The sequence below is a fragment of the Mercurialis annua genome, linkage group LG5 (assembly GCF_937616625.2).
Source record: "Mercurialis annua linkage group LG5, ddMerAnnu1.2, whole genome shotgun sequence".
Lineage (NCBI taxonomy): Eukaryota > Viridiplantae > Streptophyta > Magnoliopsida > Malpighiales > Euphorbiaceae > Mercurialis > Mercurialis annua.
In genome coordinates, this window is record NC_065574.1 from 46,674,531 (window position 1) to 46,689,623 (window position 15,093).

A 15,093-nucleotide genomic window follows, 5' to 3' on the forward strand; every position below is an offset into this window, starting at 1 on the left:
TTTGCTCTTTATAAAATATTGAATTTTAATTTTTATACAACCATTTTGTCGTCTTGGGGGGCAATTTTACAGCTTTTGGGCTTCACTTTCTAGAGGTGTCTACAACGACTTATGGAGGCTGATTTGGTTTCATCTTCAATTTTCCTTTTGTTGGAAATGATGTATTTATATGTTTAGACTGCTTTGTTAGAACAAGGATATTAAACTCTATAGATCACTAAGCTTTTCTCAAATTACAGAAAGGTCACTAAAAAAACTTTTGTTACAAAATAGTCATTGGACTATATCTTTTATTACAAAAGGGTTCAGTCATCTAAAACGTTGCGTTTTAAACAAAAACGCAACATTTTTGCTTACGTGGCAAGCCAAAATTACAAAAAAGAACATAGTTCAGTGACCTTTTTGTAATAAAAGGTATTATCCAATGACATTTTTGTAATTCACGGAAAGTTTAGTGTTCTTTTTATAACAACGTAAATATTTTTGTTATAAAACGTATAGTTCAATGACCATTTTGTAACAAAAGTTTTTGTAGTGATCTTTCTGTAATTTGAGAAAATTCTAATGATCTACAGAGTTTAATATCCGTTAGAACAATTTGATTGAATTTTGGATCTTTTGCCTTCCAATTCTTATGGTTGTGCTTTATAAATCACCATTTTATCAAAACAAATTATATGGCTATAGCTATATAATCTAGGTGAAATTTTATGTTGGATGTAAATGAAAATTATTGTTTTATACAACTCAAACGGCGGATTAAATTCCAAATTACAAATTAAAAATAAATAACACTAATCACGATTTTATTTGGGTTTTTTATTGTGTAGGAGATTTATAAAGTTAGTAACAAGCGGACGTTCAATCTTAAAAAAGAACATGCATCTCAGATTTATTGTATTTTTACATTAAGAAGAGCGTGAATCATAAAAAACATCACAACTCTAGTTTTTATTATAATAATAATAATGTATTTGGAAAATCTTAAATTTCTTCATTGAAAACTAAGCTTTGTTTAATTTTGTCTATCATTTCATGTGATAGAGCTAATGTAATTTTCTTTCATAAAAATAAATATGTCTCTTAAGTCTTGAACGAAAAAATTTGGGCCGGAAAATATTTCTAGGATTTTTTCATGAACTTCTCAATGCATAGCTAGGTTCTAACTGGGTCATTTTCATATCTTCCCTTTGTGGATTTTCCGAAATTCTCTGCGCAATCTTCGTCGCCTTCTTTTCTAGGTTGTGTTGTAGGTTTTCTCTTTGTTTTTAATCGGGGAAAGGTTGATCGGTAGACTATGTTGGTTTAGGGTTTTCTTGTCGTTAGATTATTGTTAGCTTTGAGGTGTTACTCTTGGCAGATCTGTGGTAAGAGGCTGAAACCTTTTTTACATTGATTATGGATAATGAAACGGAAAAGTTAGCCAATGCAGGCCTAATTTGGATGGCTAAGGCACTTCTAAGTGCATCAAGAGGTTGTGGGTTCGAAACACGTCTCCGTAACTAACAAACTAACAACTGAGACTCTAAAGAGTCTATTTCCATCTCTGACCTAAAATGGAAAAGTTGTGGAGGAAGTTTTTATTAACCGAAAAAGATAAAGATATATTGAGCTTAATACATCTAATAAACTTGATTCAATTATAGAAATATAAACATTGTATTATTGGGAGGTTTTTTTGTCATGTAAACAATTTAATACAAAAGCTCTTCATAATGTTTGTGTATGAATTCAAGAACCTGAGGGATAAAAGAAAGATTCTTCATGATGCACTATGGAATTGCAATCGTCAACTTATCTTCATGACTGAGTTGAAGGGAGATGAACAACTATCATATATGAAACTGTAGACAATAACTTGAGACAACTATCATAAACAATGTTATTCAGATTGGTGAAATAGTTAGAATAATTCTATCAATTTACGCTAAAAATATAAATATATGGGGAAAGCCTATGAGGATTAGACTTCAATAGAATATAGCAGCCTCGCTGAAGAGAGGTGTTATGATTTGCAATTTGAAAGGTAACAAACTTTGGGTGTATTTTTTATTGGAACAGTTGCCTAACATTTGCTATTATTATGGTCATCTTGTGCATGTATATGACAATTTTGAGGTCATGCCATAAGATATGGAAGCTAAGCTAAAGGAGTGGCTCTATAGCCCGACATTGTGAGCTTCTCCATTTAGAAAGACAGTGGTATTTTATTAACGTCTTTTTCATTAGGAAAAAATTTAAAAACATTCTCCATGTCTAGTATATATTAATTGTATGTTATTAAAATTTATTTTTAATTTTGTTAAATTGATTAAGGATTTAAATTAGTGTTTATTTAATTATTTGCTTTTTATTTTTTGCAATAGATTTGGTCTCCTCGTTGGAAACTTGGAGACATTCCTACCACAAGCATTGACCATTGTCTGAAGCATAATGTTGCTGATCAGTTGAGAAGCCATCTATCGGAAGGACAGCTGGAATTGTTCAAGCAAACATGTTTTTGATTTGTTCTGGACATGCCCCCATGTTTGTTGTTCAAGGGCAGGTTATGCAATCGCTGTTAGCGATGCATCTCATTCATCCAAAACAGAATGAGGTGGTTTGGTGTTGGTGAGTTTAAAGTCAGATTCAGCATTGAAGAGTTTGCAGTTTTAACCGAACTAAATTTTACCGGTGAAATTCAGAAGGTCGGTTTTGAAGATTCAGACAATGCTTTTGTTGATAAGTACTTTTTTGGTATGTCGAAGGTTAATAGGCAGTGTGTGATAGAGTGTCTACTGTCGAAGTGATGGCAGTCGGATGAAGATGCTGTCAAAATAGCTTTTTTGTATGAATTGGAGATTTATTTTCTGTCAGCGCTTGATTCTAATCTTGTTGAGGGTCATCATTTGGAGGTAATAGCTTTAGAGGACTATAACTGTAACCCATGGGGTAAAGAAATCTTTTTTTATACCCTTAAGTGTTTGAAGAGCAAGGACCTTTTGAAGAAGGCAAAAAAAGAAGGGTATTGCAGATTGCTTAGGTTTCCTATTATTTTGCAGTATTTATTTTACGAGTGTTTCCCTGGTGTTGACGGTAAGATATGCATGCTTGTGGGTTACAAAGTGACAAGATGCTTGAATTGGACTTCAAGGAAAACTCCTACCGTGATCGAGTTGGAAAGCAATTTTTATAATCTTGGATCAAAGGTATCTTTTGTTTACAGTATTTGTATTTTGATTATTTTTTGTTTTTTGTTTTTTTATATTTGTTGATTTTCTTTTATGTTCTTAAATGTAGCTTAAGTTTGAAAGAATTAACCCTTCTGCAGATGAGAAGAGGGTTTTAATGTTGAATGGCTTTTTTGCCTCTGAAAAGAAGAAGGGCAGTATCCGGGAAGTTCAGACCGCTGACGATGACGATTTTTCTGCTGTTAATGATGCGAGTGACTCTTCTTTTGGCTTCTACATCAACATAAAATCAACAGCATATCAACAGTCTGTCAAAGAGGGTTGGGAATCTTGGAAAGCATCTCAAAAGTGTTATTCTTCAACAGTCTGAGATCAAGAAAGATCTTAAATCCTATCATGATGACATTGATTAGGGTATGATTGAAATACAATCTGTTTTGCAGGATTTGGTCACCAAAATGGACCGTTATATTGAAAAGTCAGAAATTATTCAGGTACAGTTTTTAATTTTCCTTATTTTGTTTATATACATTCCTTTATTTTTGAAATTTTTGTGTTGATATATGTTTTGGGTTTTTAGCGCGTCGATGATAAGGATGATCAAGGTGATCGTGGTCATAAAAGTGATTCTTCGTCGGAAAGTGATGAGGATAATCAAAATAATGATAATGAGCTTAATAAGGTTGAAGATCTTTCTGCTCTGGATAATGCTAATGAGAAAGAAAAAGACAAATTAGTGGAAGGTGGTTAAAGAAAGGTTGAACAAGTTACGGACGATGTTTTCGGGGTTGATGTTGATACAAATTTGGACTTGAATGAGGTATTTGTGGTTTTTCTTTGAATTTAAACGATATTATATTATTGTTCTTAACTGTTTATACTTATTAAAAAATTGAAGGGACAAGACAAATTTTTAACGGATTCCCAGTTAACTCAGTTGGACGAACAAGTTGCGTCTATTTGTAGGAGCCGTGAGCTTGCTTCTTCGAGTGAAGGACTTTGTCAATCTGGTAAATATTTATATATTTTGTGTTTTTGATGGATTGAAATAGTTTAAGTGTTTGTTAAATTGTCCTTTTTATTAATTTGTTGATGTTGATATCATCCTGCATCAACATGAAATAAACATTTGTGAAACAGTTGTTATCATTTAAGTTAACATGATATCAACATCTTGTCAACATAAGTATACATTTATTTTTCATGAAATTGATCATTATTATGAGCTATTATTAGTATAATATCAAGCATTCATTAACTATATTTTGTTTGTTATTTTTATATGTTTCTATTTACAATATGTTTTTTTTTATTTTTGTTGGTTTTGTTTCCTTATTTATTGTAGACCGGATTGCATTGTCCTATAATGAAGCTTCTTGTCCCTTGCTTGATCTTGAGTACAATGAAGCTGATGCATTTAGAGACATGGAAACTTTTAACTGGATTGAGCAAGGATGAAATAAGAAAATTTTGTAATATAACTTTATTATTCTTATTTCTTATTTTATAGATTTGCATCAAAAATTGTTGACTGTTTTTATTTTTTGTATGTTTTGTAGAGCACTTACTGGAATATGCTGTAATTAGTCCTCCTTCTGATATTGGCGGTGATTTAATTTCAAATTATTTTTCATACTTTGAATATCTGTGGTGGAGAATTATCTACTTTTGTAAGTGTTTTTTAATTGTTTTAATTTTATGTTGACATTTGTTTTGGTTTATTATTTTTTTGTACTTTTTTCTGTACGTTACAACATATCGATATTGTCTTTTACTACTTGAGGAAGAAGATTAAATTGCTGTTTGAGCACAAGATGAAGTTTTCTACTACGGATTCCATTTTCAGTCAGGTTTTAGTCTTAGAATATTTTTCGTATGTTGCTTCTGGTTGTGCTGAATTTAAAGTTATGCCCGGAAACTCCATTCTTAAATACTATTTGGAAGGAGTCTGTCGATATGGTAAGCGTTGGTTGGATGTGAATGACCTTCTATGTCCCCTAATCATCTTAGACCCGAATCATTGGTTTCTCGTGCGGGTTAATTTCGAAGAATGCAAGGTGTATGTCTACAATTCCTACAAGACTGAAAATATTGAAGCAAATATAGCAAAAATGATAGGAGCTTTTACGCACTATCTTCCTGTGTTTTTGAAACAAATGGACTTCTATTCGTCTAGGAACAACGCTGTATCATTTACCTTATCTTCTAGTTTCGACAGCAGATATTCTCCTTTCTCGTATGAAAATGTTGCTGAAGTGCCAATTCAAGTTAAGAGGTAACTTTTTCTATTCTGTTATCCTCTATGTTTTCATTTGATTTTAATACCTTTTCCGATTTGTTAAATTTTTTTTAAACATTGTAGTGATTGTGGGGATTTTACTTGTTTGTTTGTGGAGTATCTAATTCATAGCAAGCCTATTACTTCATCATTTTCGGGAGATGAAATGGAAAGGTACCGGAATCGACTTTGTCAAGGCTTGATTTCTTATGGGAGGTGAAAGACAAAAACTGATTATAAAAGTGACGTTGAAGGAACCGTCCAGTTTCGAAGAGATCTGAGGAGGAATAATGTTTCTAATTAGGTTTTATTAATTTGGGAACTCTTGTTTTTGGTTTTATGTTTAGTTTTTTGTTTGTTTAATGAATGCTTATTTATTCAAAAAATTCGTAAAATGAAATATTAGTTTATAGAAGTCAAATCAACAGAATGTCATCACGCTATCAACACAGCAGTTTAACACTAATTTTACTTTTTATTAAAAAGCTTGAAAATCAACTTTCTATTAACACTATATCAACAGAATATCAACATGATATTAATATATAATTGAAAATTCCAGTTAAATTTCTAATTTTTATTTAAAAAAAGAAATATGAAATTCAATCACAGTAATTGAATTTGAAAGAAATAAATTTGTCTGTAATTATAGTCATCCTCTGCATGTTTTTTTACTGTAACCCATCTTCTTGCAAACCGTGCATTTATTCTTTGACCTTTTTTCATGTCCTGCCAATATGCGTTTCTTCTTCGGTCTCCCAGATTTTGTTCTTGATTCTGGAGGCAGCACGATTATATCTTTTACTTCTTGAGGTGTATTCCATGTTGACTTATTCGTCATTGGATACACAGTGTGACTGTACGTGTTGACGTACTTCTCCTTCATGTAGTACTTGGAACAATAGAACAAAGGATCTTTGTTGTATTTCCTGATTACAGCAACTGCGTGCGGGCACGGTATTTTATCTGTTTGAAATCTTCTGCAACAGCATATCTCTATGTCCAAATTGACCGAGAAGTGAGTTTTTGTTTTAGTGACAGTATATATATTGTCATTTGCAAGGCTTACCTGACAAAAAAGAATTGAGTTAGAAAACCAATTTTTGCTCATCCAAATAAACAACAAATCAACAGCAAATCAACAGCATGTCAACAACTCAGTATTTTTTAAAATGGGTTTACCGTCAAATTCAGAGATCGAATGTAGCTTTCATTCAATATTTCCTCAGATACTTTTATCATATCTGTTTTTAATGATCTTGCACAATTTCTATTTGCATGAGTTCACTTTTGCACAAGCGAACGTAGAAATTCGAGCATCGTCGTTATGGGCAGTTCTCTTGCAGCTATGTTTGTTGCATTTAAAGATTCTGCAATGTTTGAAGTCATTGTTGAATACCTATTGCTGGTGGAATGGACTGTTGTCCATTTTTTGAAACCGACTTCGCCGAGGTACTCCCTTATCTTGGGGTCAAATTTGTCAAGTTCTGCCATGTGTTTTTCAAACTGCTCAAGCGTGTAAGCTTTAGCTGCCCTAAAAAATTGTTCTATGATTTCACCTTTCGCTCTTCTATATTTTGCCTTAACATTTTTGAAAAGATGGTAGGTACAAATCCCATGATGTGCTTCAGGGATACCTTTTCAATTGCTTTGTTAATATTGTCATGTCGATCCGAGATAATACACATTCCTTCCCTCACGCCGAATGCTTCTCTAAGTTTGTTAAAAAAAACCACTCCCACGAAGCATCATTTTCAGTATCTACCACACAAAATGCAAGAGAAAAAATTTTATGTGTTGCATCTTGAGTTGCTGCCGTCAGAAGAGTCCCTCCATAAGCTGCTTTTGGGAATGTACCGTCCCCTACAATTATCGGCTTGCAAAAACCCCATCCTTTAATTGATGCATTCAACGATATGAAAACATACAAAAATCTTTCTTCTCTTCTTTCCAATTCAGCAGCAGACCCGAGATTTGTTGTTTTCAGCGCGTGTAGATAAGAAGGAAGTAATTGGTATGAATCAGCCAGATGTCCTCTCGTGAGCTCTAATCCCCTTTCTTTTGATCTCCATGCTGTTTGGTAACTTAGTTCGACTCCATATTCTTTTTATTTCTCGACGCTCTCAATTTTCATTCACAGTCAGGCTCATTGCATATTGTTATGTACTCAATTTTGCACGACTTGTAAGATCTGAACTGAAATTCATTGTTGATCTCGTAAATGCTTAATATAGTCTTTAGTGTTCTCTTGTCTTTGTATTTTTGACCTTCTTCAAATTCTGTCGCCTTTATTTCATTAAGAACAATAGATCATTTTACCCCCTCAACTTGGCACGATGTATCAAAAAAGTCCAAGTTCATATTAGTGGATCACTTTTCCCCTGAACTAGGCAAAAACGTATCAAATCAAGGTAAAGAGAGAGATAATCATCCCCCTCAATTATCAAAACTGGATCAATTTAGCCCTCCATTCCACCCAAATTTAATATAAATTAAGTCTAATTTAATACAAATTAGGCCTAATTTAATAAAAATCAAACATAATTTAATACTAAATCTTATTAAATTAAATTTAATATTATTTAATTAATTTTAATTATTTTGCCTCCATTCCGACCTCCGTCGGCCAACCAAATTCGCCGTCGGCCACCTCCGTAACCCCCTCACCGCCTGCCACCTCTGAAACCCATTTACCGCCGGCCAGTGTTCTCAGACGAGAACAGTGGTACTGTTCTCGTCTGATAACAGATGGACTGTTCTCAGACGAGAACAGTACCATTGTTCTCGTTTGAGAACAGAAGGTCCGTTCGCAAATCTGAGAACGGACCTTCTGTTCTCAGACGAGAACAGAAAGTCGTTCTCGTCTTGAGAACGGACTTTCTGTTCTCAAAAGAGAACAGATCCGTCTGTTCTCAGACGAGAACAGATCTTCTGTTCTCAAATCTGAGAACAGTACCACTGTTCTCAGACGAGAACATATCTTCTGTTCTCAAATCTGAGAACAGTACCACTGTTCTCGGACGAGAACAGAGGGCTCTGTTCTCGTCTGAGAACGGTGACCGGAGGATTGGGGGGTTTTGGGAGGTGGCCGGCGGTGAAATAGGGTGGCCGGCGGTGGCTGAACTTTTAGTAAGGTAGGATATGAAAATAGTATACAAAAGTTCCTATATGTTTTTTAAAAATCTATTTTAATATATGAATTTTTTAAAATGTAAAATTGTTTTTTTATTTTAAACTTTTCATATACTAATTTGGAGAATTGTAAGAAAAATAAGGACTATTTTGGGCTTTATACTATTTTTTTTAAGAGAGTGTGTTTCAAACACATGTGAGAGTGGGCAAAGATAGAGGAGGGGTGATGTAATATCCCGTGTTTTTCCGTCATGGTTTTGTTGTGTTTCCGACTTAGTTTCGGATTGTTAATGGTGAACTTAGCAAGTGTAACACTTTGTTTGCGGTTTGAGTTGTATCTTGTATATGTCGCATGTGTCGTGTGAGTTTTCGATGGCGATTTGATTTGTTTTCGGTTTATAATCGATGATTTATTCTTGTACCTTCTGAATCTGACATGTTTTGAGAAAACATTCATATCTCCCAATTTAACCGTTGGATCAGGTTCATGTTTGGATATGTTGTTCCCAAGACAAAGTTGACCGTTGGATCAAAAATTGAGGCGCGTTGGAGAGCGCGATGGGCCATCGCGCCTCGCAACGCGCCCCATACGATTTCAGCATTAAGTGAAGGCGCGATGGGACGAACGCGCCTCGCAACGCGCCTCCCATCGCGCCCCTCTGTCAGATTTGTTGTTTGGCCTATAAATAGACCCTTTATCTGATCTAAAACTTTTCCCACTTCATTTTATAAACCCTAGCCGACCCATTGACATTACAACACTCTGATTTGATAGTTTGTACATCAATTCCTTTGTTGTTGGACTCCGGTAAGTGATCCGCATACTCTATCCTTAGTATGTTCACATTTCCTTTGTTCAATTCGTTTTAGGGCTTATGTATCCATGTTTTCCATTGTTGTGTGAGGTCTTAAGCATACCAATTCTGATTCGCCTCGTTCTTGGATCCATGTGATGTTTTATCCGCTTATCTTCGTCGGTAAGTGCCGAATCTTGTGTTTTAAGGTTAAACCTATACCTTGGGTGTTGTGATGATTTGATTTACTGTTTTGGCATGCTTATAACTGATTATGTATAGTTAGCTTTGGTTTAGAGTGTTTGTATTGGATTTTACCTTGGGTATTATGAATTGAATTGCTAGGTTAAGTGCTAGCTTGCTTGGTATGATTATTTCATTGCTTACCTACTGTTTGAATATGTTGATAGTGGCTGGAAATACATGTTAGGGCTGTTTGTAATGTCTTTGGCATGATGATATTGTTCAAGATTGTTGCCCATCGATTCTTGATTGTTTGTACACGGGTTATGTTATGTATGCCATAGTTATTCGATTGATATATGGTTTGATTGTTGGTTCATTCTGAGTAAATGATTTAAATGTGTTATGAAATCCTTATTGGATTCATTTAAGTGTTATAGCATGCTTGTAATGTTGTTGGCTTGTTTAGCCAAATTTTTGATAAGTGTTAGCATCGTTTAAATTTGGAAATAATATTCTTTTTGATGTTAATCAGATTGGTTTTTATAATTTCAATCTGAATACGATTTTTATTTTATAATCTTTAATCACATAATTACTTGGGTAATTATGGGTTTTGAAAAATATTGGCTTGATGTGCCATTTTGGATAAAGTTACGTTTTGGCATAAAACGTTTTCTTAAACTTTATTGTGGTTAAGTTTTTGTTAGTAACTAATGGTTACTTTTGTTTAAAGATATTGGGTTCCGCTTTCAATTATAATTTATTATTTTATCAAATCATTATTCTTGGGATTATAAACTATGGTTTATATTTTGATAAAATGATTGGGTCGGGTTAGACTTGGGTCACCTGACATGTGAGGTTAGCTTGGTAGTTATCAGTAACTCGGCTAACCCACTATTTGGAGATTACTTGGTTCATTATTTAACAATTGTTTTAAAAAGTATTTTATGAAATGGATTTTAAAGCGGGAACTCAATAGACTTGACTTGTGTGGTTTATTAATTAATTGAGTATTGTGTTTACTCTGGTTGGTTTTACCTTGACTTGTTGTTTGTGCTAGTCCTATGTGGTGTCTAGTACTCTCTAGAGTTAGGGTTCATTTTAATAATTATTTATTTGTATTTAGACTCGTCGATTGTTCGTGCTTTTGAGGCGAACCGAGTCTAGGTTGCTTGCCAGGAGTTTTCACGTGGATTAGCAAGCAGTGAGTTTGTACTTACTATTTACCGCTTTATTAAGTAAATTATTATTTTAATATTAAATATATATATACTGTACGTATATTTCGAACTGTTTTTATATTATGGCTTCTAGTTGGAACATGCTACCTAATGGGCATCATTAGGACTGCGTGCGCACCGGTAATGATCTGGGAAAGGTAATTATGGTAATGTGGTAACTCGGTGTGAGCATAGCTCTCGGGACCAAGTAGAGTAACTCGGTGTAGCTCAGCTCTCGGGACTCTGGTATAAGTGTGGTCAGTGGTAACTCGGTGTAGCTCAGCTCTCGGGACCAGACCTGTTGGATTATGTTTATTATTTAGAATTGTGGATTAGGGTTCCAACTATTAATCGTAATATCGTATTTAAATGTTTTAAACGGTTTTAAAGGTTTTCCACTTAATAAATGTAGATAGTGGTATAAACTCATCTCAGTATATCTGACCCCGTTGTTTTCCCAATTTTCCCCAGGGTTATGATCTGAGAGAGTCTGGTGATCTCCGCATTTACTTTTCCTCGGAGGTTTCTTTTATTTTAATAAACTGTAAAACTGTTTTATTCTTAGACCGCAGTAGTTGACTAGACGTCTTTATTATTATAACAGTTGTTTGTCGGATTGGTCTGACTAGTTATATTGCTCTGGCATGTTATATAATTATTTCGGATTATTTATGTTATGCCTATTTTTTAGACTCAGAAGTGGATAAGCATGTTATATTAATTATTGAATATTATAACTGCTAGATTTAGGCTGAAGTCTCGGTTGCCCCCGAGCATTGGTTTTCTGCAGGTTTAATTAAATTGTATGTTATAAGAAAGGCTAGCTACGTGTGTTGGTACTACATTACCCATGCCCTAGCGCCGGTCACGATTCATGAAAATGGGTCGTGACAAACTTGGTATCAGAGCTTTGGTTTCAAACCAAGGCCATTTGCTTGCTATGTGTTTACTCTGTTAAGTATGGTTGTGTCTTAGGAACTACTGCGGAAGTAGGATTCGTGTCTTGTCTTTTAAAACGTCATCTTTTGTTTTCAAACTTTCAGCCTACATCCTATAGGTGATGTCTGTCAGTCTCTATTTAGTATTGATGCTATGATTGATAATTTAGTTCACTTGGATGTTACTTGCTGTGTTTTATCATGTTAATGTTACTTCACTTGGGTGATTATAATTGCTTTCGATTTCTCGGGAAATCTTAGGTTGGTAAATTTTTCTAAAACTCATACTTGGGTATGATGTTGTTTGACAAACCTTGGTGTTTGTGCCTGATACAATTTTGAGTATATGGTATGGTTACAACTATTTTTACATGATGCGTTGAATTGCCTTTTCCATATTTTTAAAGTACATCTTGGCTTTGGCCTCGATTGTTGATTTTAAATGTAATCGTATGTTGGACGTTAGCCCTGTTTTTCTGTTAAAGAGATTTTGGGTTAAATTTTAAAATGTGTTTTGGTAGTCATACATTGTTTGACCACATGTTGTTTTAAAATTTTCATGAGAATATTTGTTTATTCTGATTTGTGCTTCGACACAGAATCATAAGAGAAGTTTGGTTTTAAATTCAAAAAAAAAAGTTTGAATTTTTGGTTGAGTTACCAGTAAAAAGATTTTTTTTTTGTATTTTGAAATATTATGTTTGGCTTGGTGTTAACAAGCGATGATTTTAAAATCATATTTTATGAGATGAGCCATCATTTTAAGAATTTAAATTGAAGTTATTTTATCATGATGTAGTATGTCATCATTTTAAATTTTTGGGATTTACGGAATAGATGTTTGAAATCAAAGATTTCTCACTTGAGTTTTAAATTACCGTTTAGCGGTCAGATTAAGTTGAGCTCTCAATTTTTAAAGGATGGAAATTTTATTCACATATTGTTTTTCAGATTTATAAATGTTTTGATTATGTTTTATAAACAGTTGTATTGGGTTCGACTTGGGTCACCCAACTTTAGGAGTTGAGCTTGGTAGTTCAAATGACTCGATTAGCTCGATGAATTTATGGTTCGAGATACTTGGGTATCCGTTTTAAAGCAATTGATTAATAAGAAGAGACTTTTACAGAAAGTAATTTTGTTTTAACCGTGGGGATCAACAAAATTTGGAAGTTTTTGTATTTGACTTTTAAATTTCAAAATAAAATTTGTAGCGTATTTCCTAAAGGATGATATTATTGCAAGATGATTTCGATACAAAGATTCAAGCTTGTTGTAGCATGTTTTAATAATTGTCTTTAAGAATGATTGAGTTGTTTTGTTGAATGGCATGCTTGCATGGCTTATAATTTACAAATTTGGTATCCCTTAGAAATAATTTGCGTTGTATAAATCGCTTGTCTGTTGGACTTTGTTGATTGTTTTTGTTTTGTCTCTTTGTGCGGTGTAGCACGTGCGAGGATTTAACCATGTGGTCGTGGTTGACTCACCTCGATGTATGGTTTGACCTTTGAGTAAGACCTCTGTTTAGACCATGTTCGCCTTGTTCGGTTTTGCTCTTGTTTCGTGGATCGAAACCTTTGGGTTTCGATGTTGAGGAAGTCGAGGGAAGTATTCCTCTGGAATTGTCGATGGTTTCTTTTATCCTGAAAGGATATTGAAAATTCTGAACCGAGAAGCTAGGCCGGTGTATATATACACTGGTGTTTTGATCAAGTATGATGATGCGATGCGTAAGCTAGCGGTAAATTTCATAGGAATGTATGTGATATGTTTGTTGGGTATAATTTTCAATTAGAGTTGAGGTTAGTTGAATATCTTTTATGGTAGAGTTGTAATGAAGTTATGAGGATGGGTTGTTGTATAACATTGAATATTGGTAGGTTGCTAGTACGGAGTTTGAGGAATATTTTGAGGTTATCGAGTGCACATCTCATAGAGTGTAACGTCAAGCAAATATTTTATTGAGAATTTGGTTTCAAAGGTTGGTTGTTGAAAATTTTGAAATATTTTTAAAACGTAATTGTGCCCAGACATATCATGGACATGCATTTTGAATGTCACGAACAGGATTGCATCGAGCACTAAGTATGTTCACTAAATAAAAGATAAATTAATAATTGATACACGCATAATAGTACATGCATCACGTGCATAGAAATGATTAGGGTTGGATGCAACTCTTTGGGGATGAGAGCTATCATCACCCTGGTGCACAATTATGAAAAACGCATTTTATCAATAAAGTGTTTTGAGAATGATGTTTTGAAACGAGCTCGCGAGTCACATTATGATAAATGTATTTATAAAGTTGTCGGATTTCAAATGATTTTGAAACTGTTACCGAGAGGTAGCTAGACGAATACTCTGTGATGATGGTGGAAAATTTTGGGCGATTACGTGGTAATGGATTAGTCTGAATTGTTAGGATTGCGTGTTTCATGGAACGTAAAATTGAATTTGAGGTTACGCTCGAGACATAGTTGTGCTAAGTGTGGCGTATGGTTAGATTTAGATAGGATGTTTTCGTGATAATTTCCTATTAGTGATTTAAGGATTAGTGGATTAAGGATATTGGTTATGCTCATGTGTGTGTATACACTACGTTTTTAAAAGAAACTCTATCTTTTCAGATTTGAATTGTCCAAGTATTTTAGTGTATTGATATAAAGGTGTTTCACAAACAAGAGATTTGCATTGCTAAATTTACGCTTCTGTGGAAAGGAAGATATTTTTGTCCAATTTGATTCAAAAGGAATAATGAATTTTTCGGTTGAACGATTCTTCAAATATGTTTGAGAAATTTTTGAAGCGACTTAAATTTTGGATGTTTGAAACATCAATGTGCATTTTGAATACGAGGAATCTTGCCACAATTTGACTTTTACGAGAAAAGTATAAACTATTTAAGAGTGATTTAACAAGTTTGAATTAAAGAGAACATAAATTTTGTCAGTTGAATTGTTTTATAGATTTGCAAATGTATTGGAAAGTAAGAGGAAATTTCAGATTTAGAATGAGAATATTTTATAAAAAATTTCAAGGGTTTGCAAAACCAATGGTTTTTCAACGGTAAAAGTATTTTGAGTTTGAATGAAAAAAAGAGGTGTAAGACGTAGAGTCTTTTAAACAGGGTGGAAAATTTTGTATATATTTTGTATTAAAATATATTATACCCACATGGGATTGGTTTTGAGCATAACTAACAATCAGGTCGTGGTGATTTGATCGTGGTGATCATTCGTTGTATACGTGGCAATAGTTAATTGATGGAATAATTTGGTGGACTTAATCTGGATATATGAGTTAGCAAATTCGAGAATCGGGAATCGCGGTTAATAGGTTTCAACAACCATTAGTTGATTGATGGTG

The 15,093-nt window shown here is 33.8% G+C and overlaps 1 protein-coding gene across 1 annotated transcript; it reads right to left on the bottom strand.

The window, feature by feature from the left end:
• Window positions 1-6,100: 6,100 nt before the first annotated feature.
• On the bottom strand, window positions 6,101-6,690 carry LOC126681959 (uncharacterized). Its single transcript, XM_050377513.1, has 2 exons — window positions 6,631-6,690; window positions 6,101-6,517 (listed from the first exon to the last, which is right to left on the bottom strand). The coding sequence occupies exons 1-2, from the start codon at window positions 6,688-6,690 to the stop codon at window positions 6,101-6,103; spliced, it is 477 nt and encodes a 158-aa protein (XP_050233470.1).
• Window positions 6,691-15,093: the final 8,403 nt, after the last annotated feature.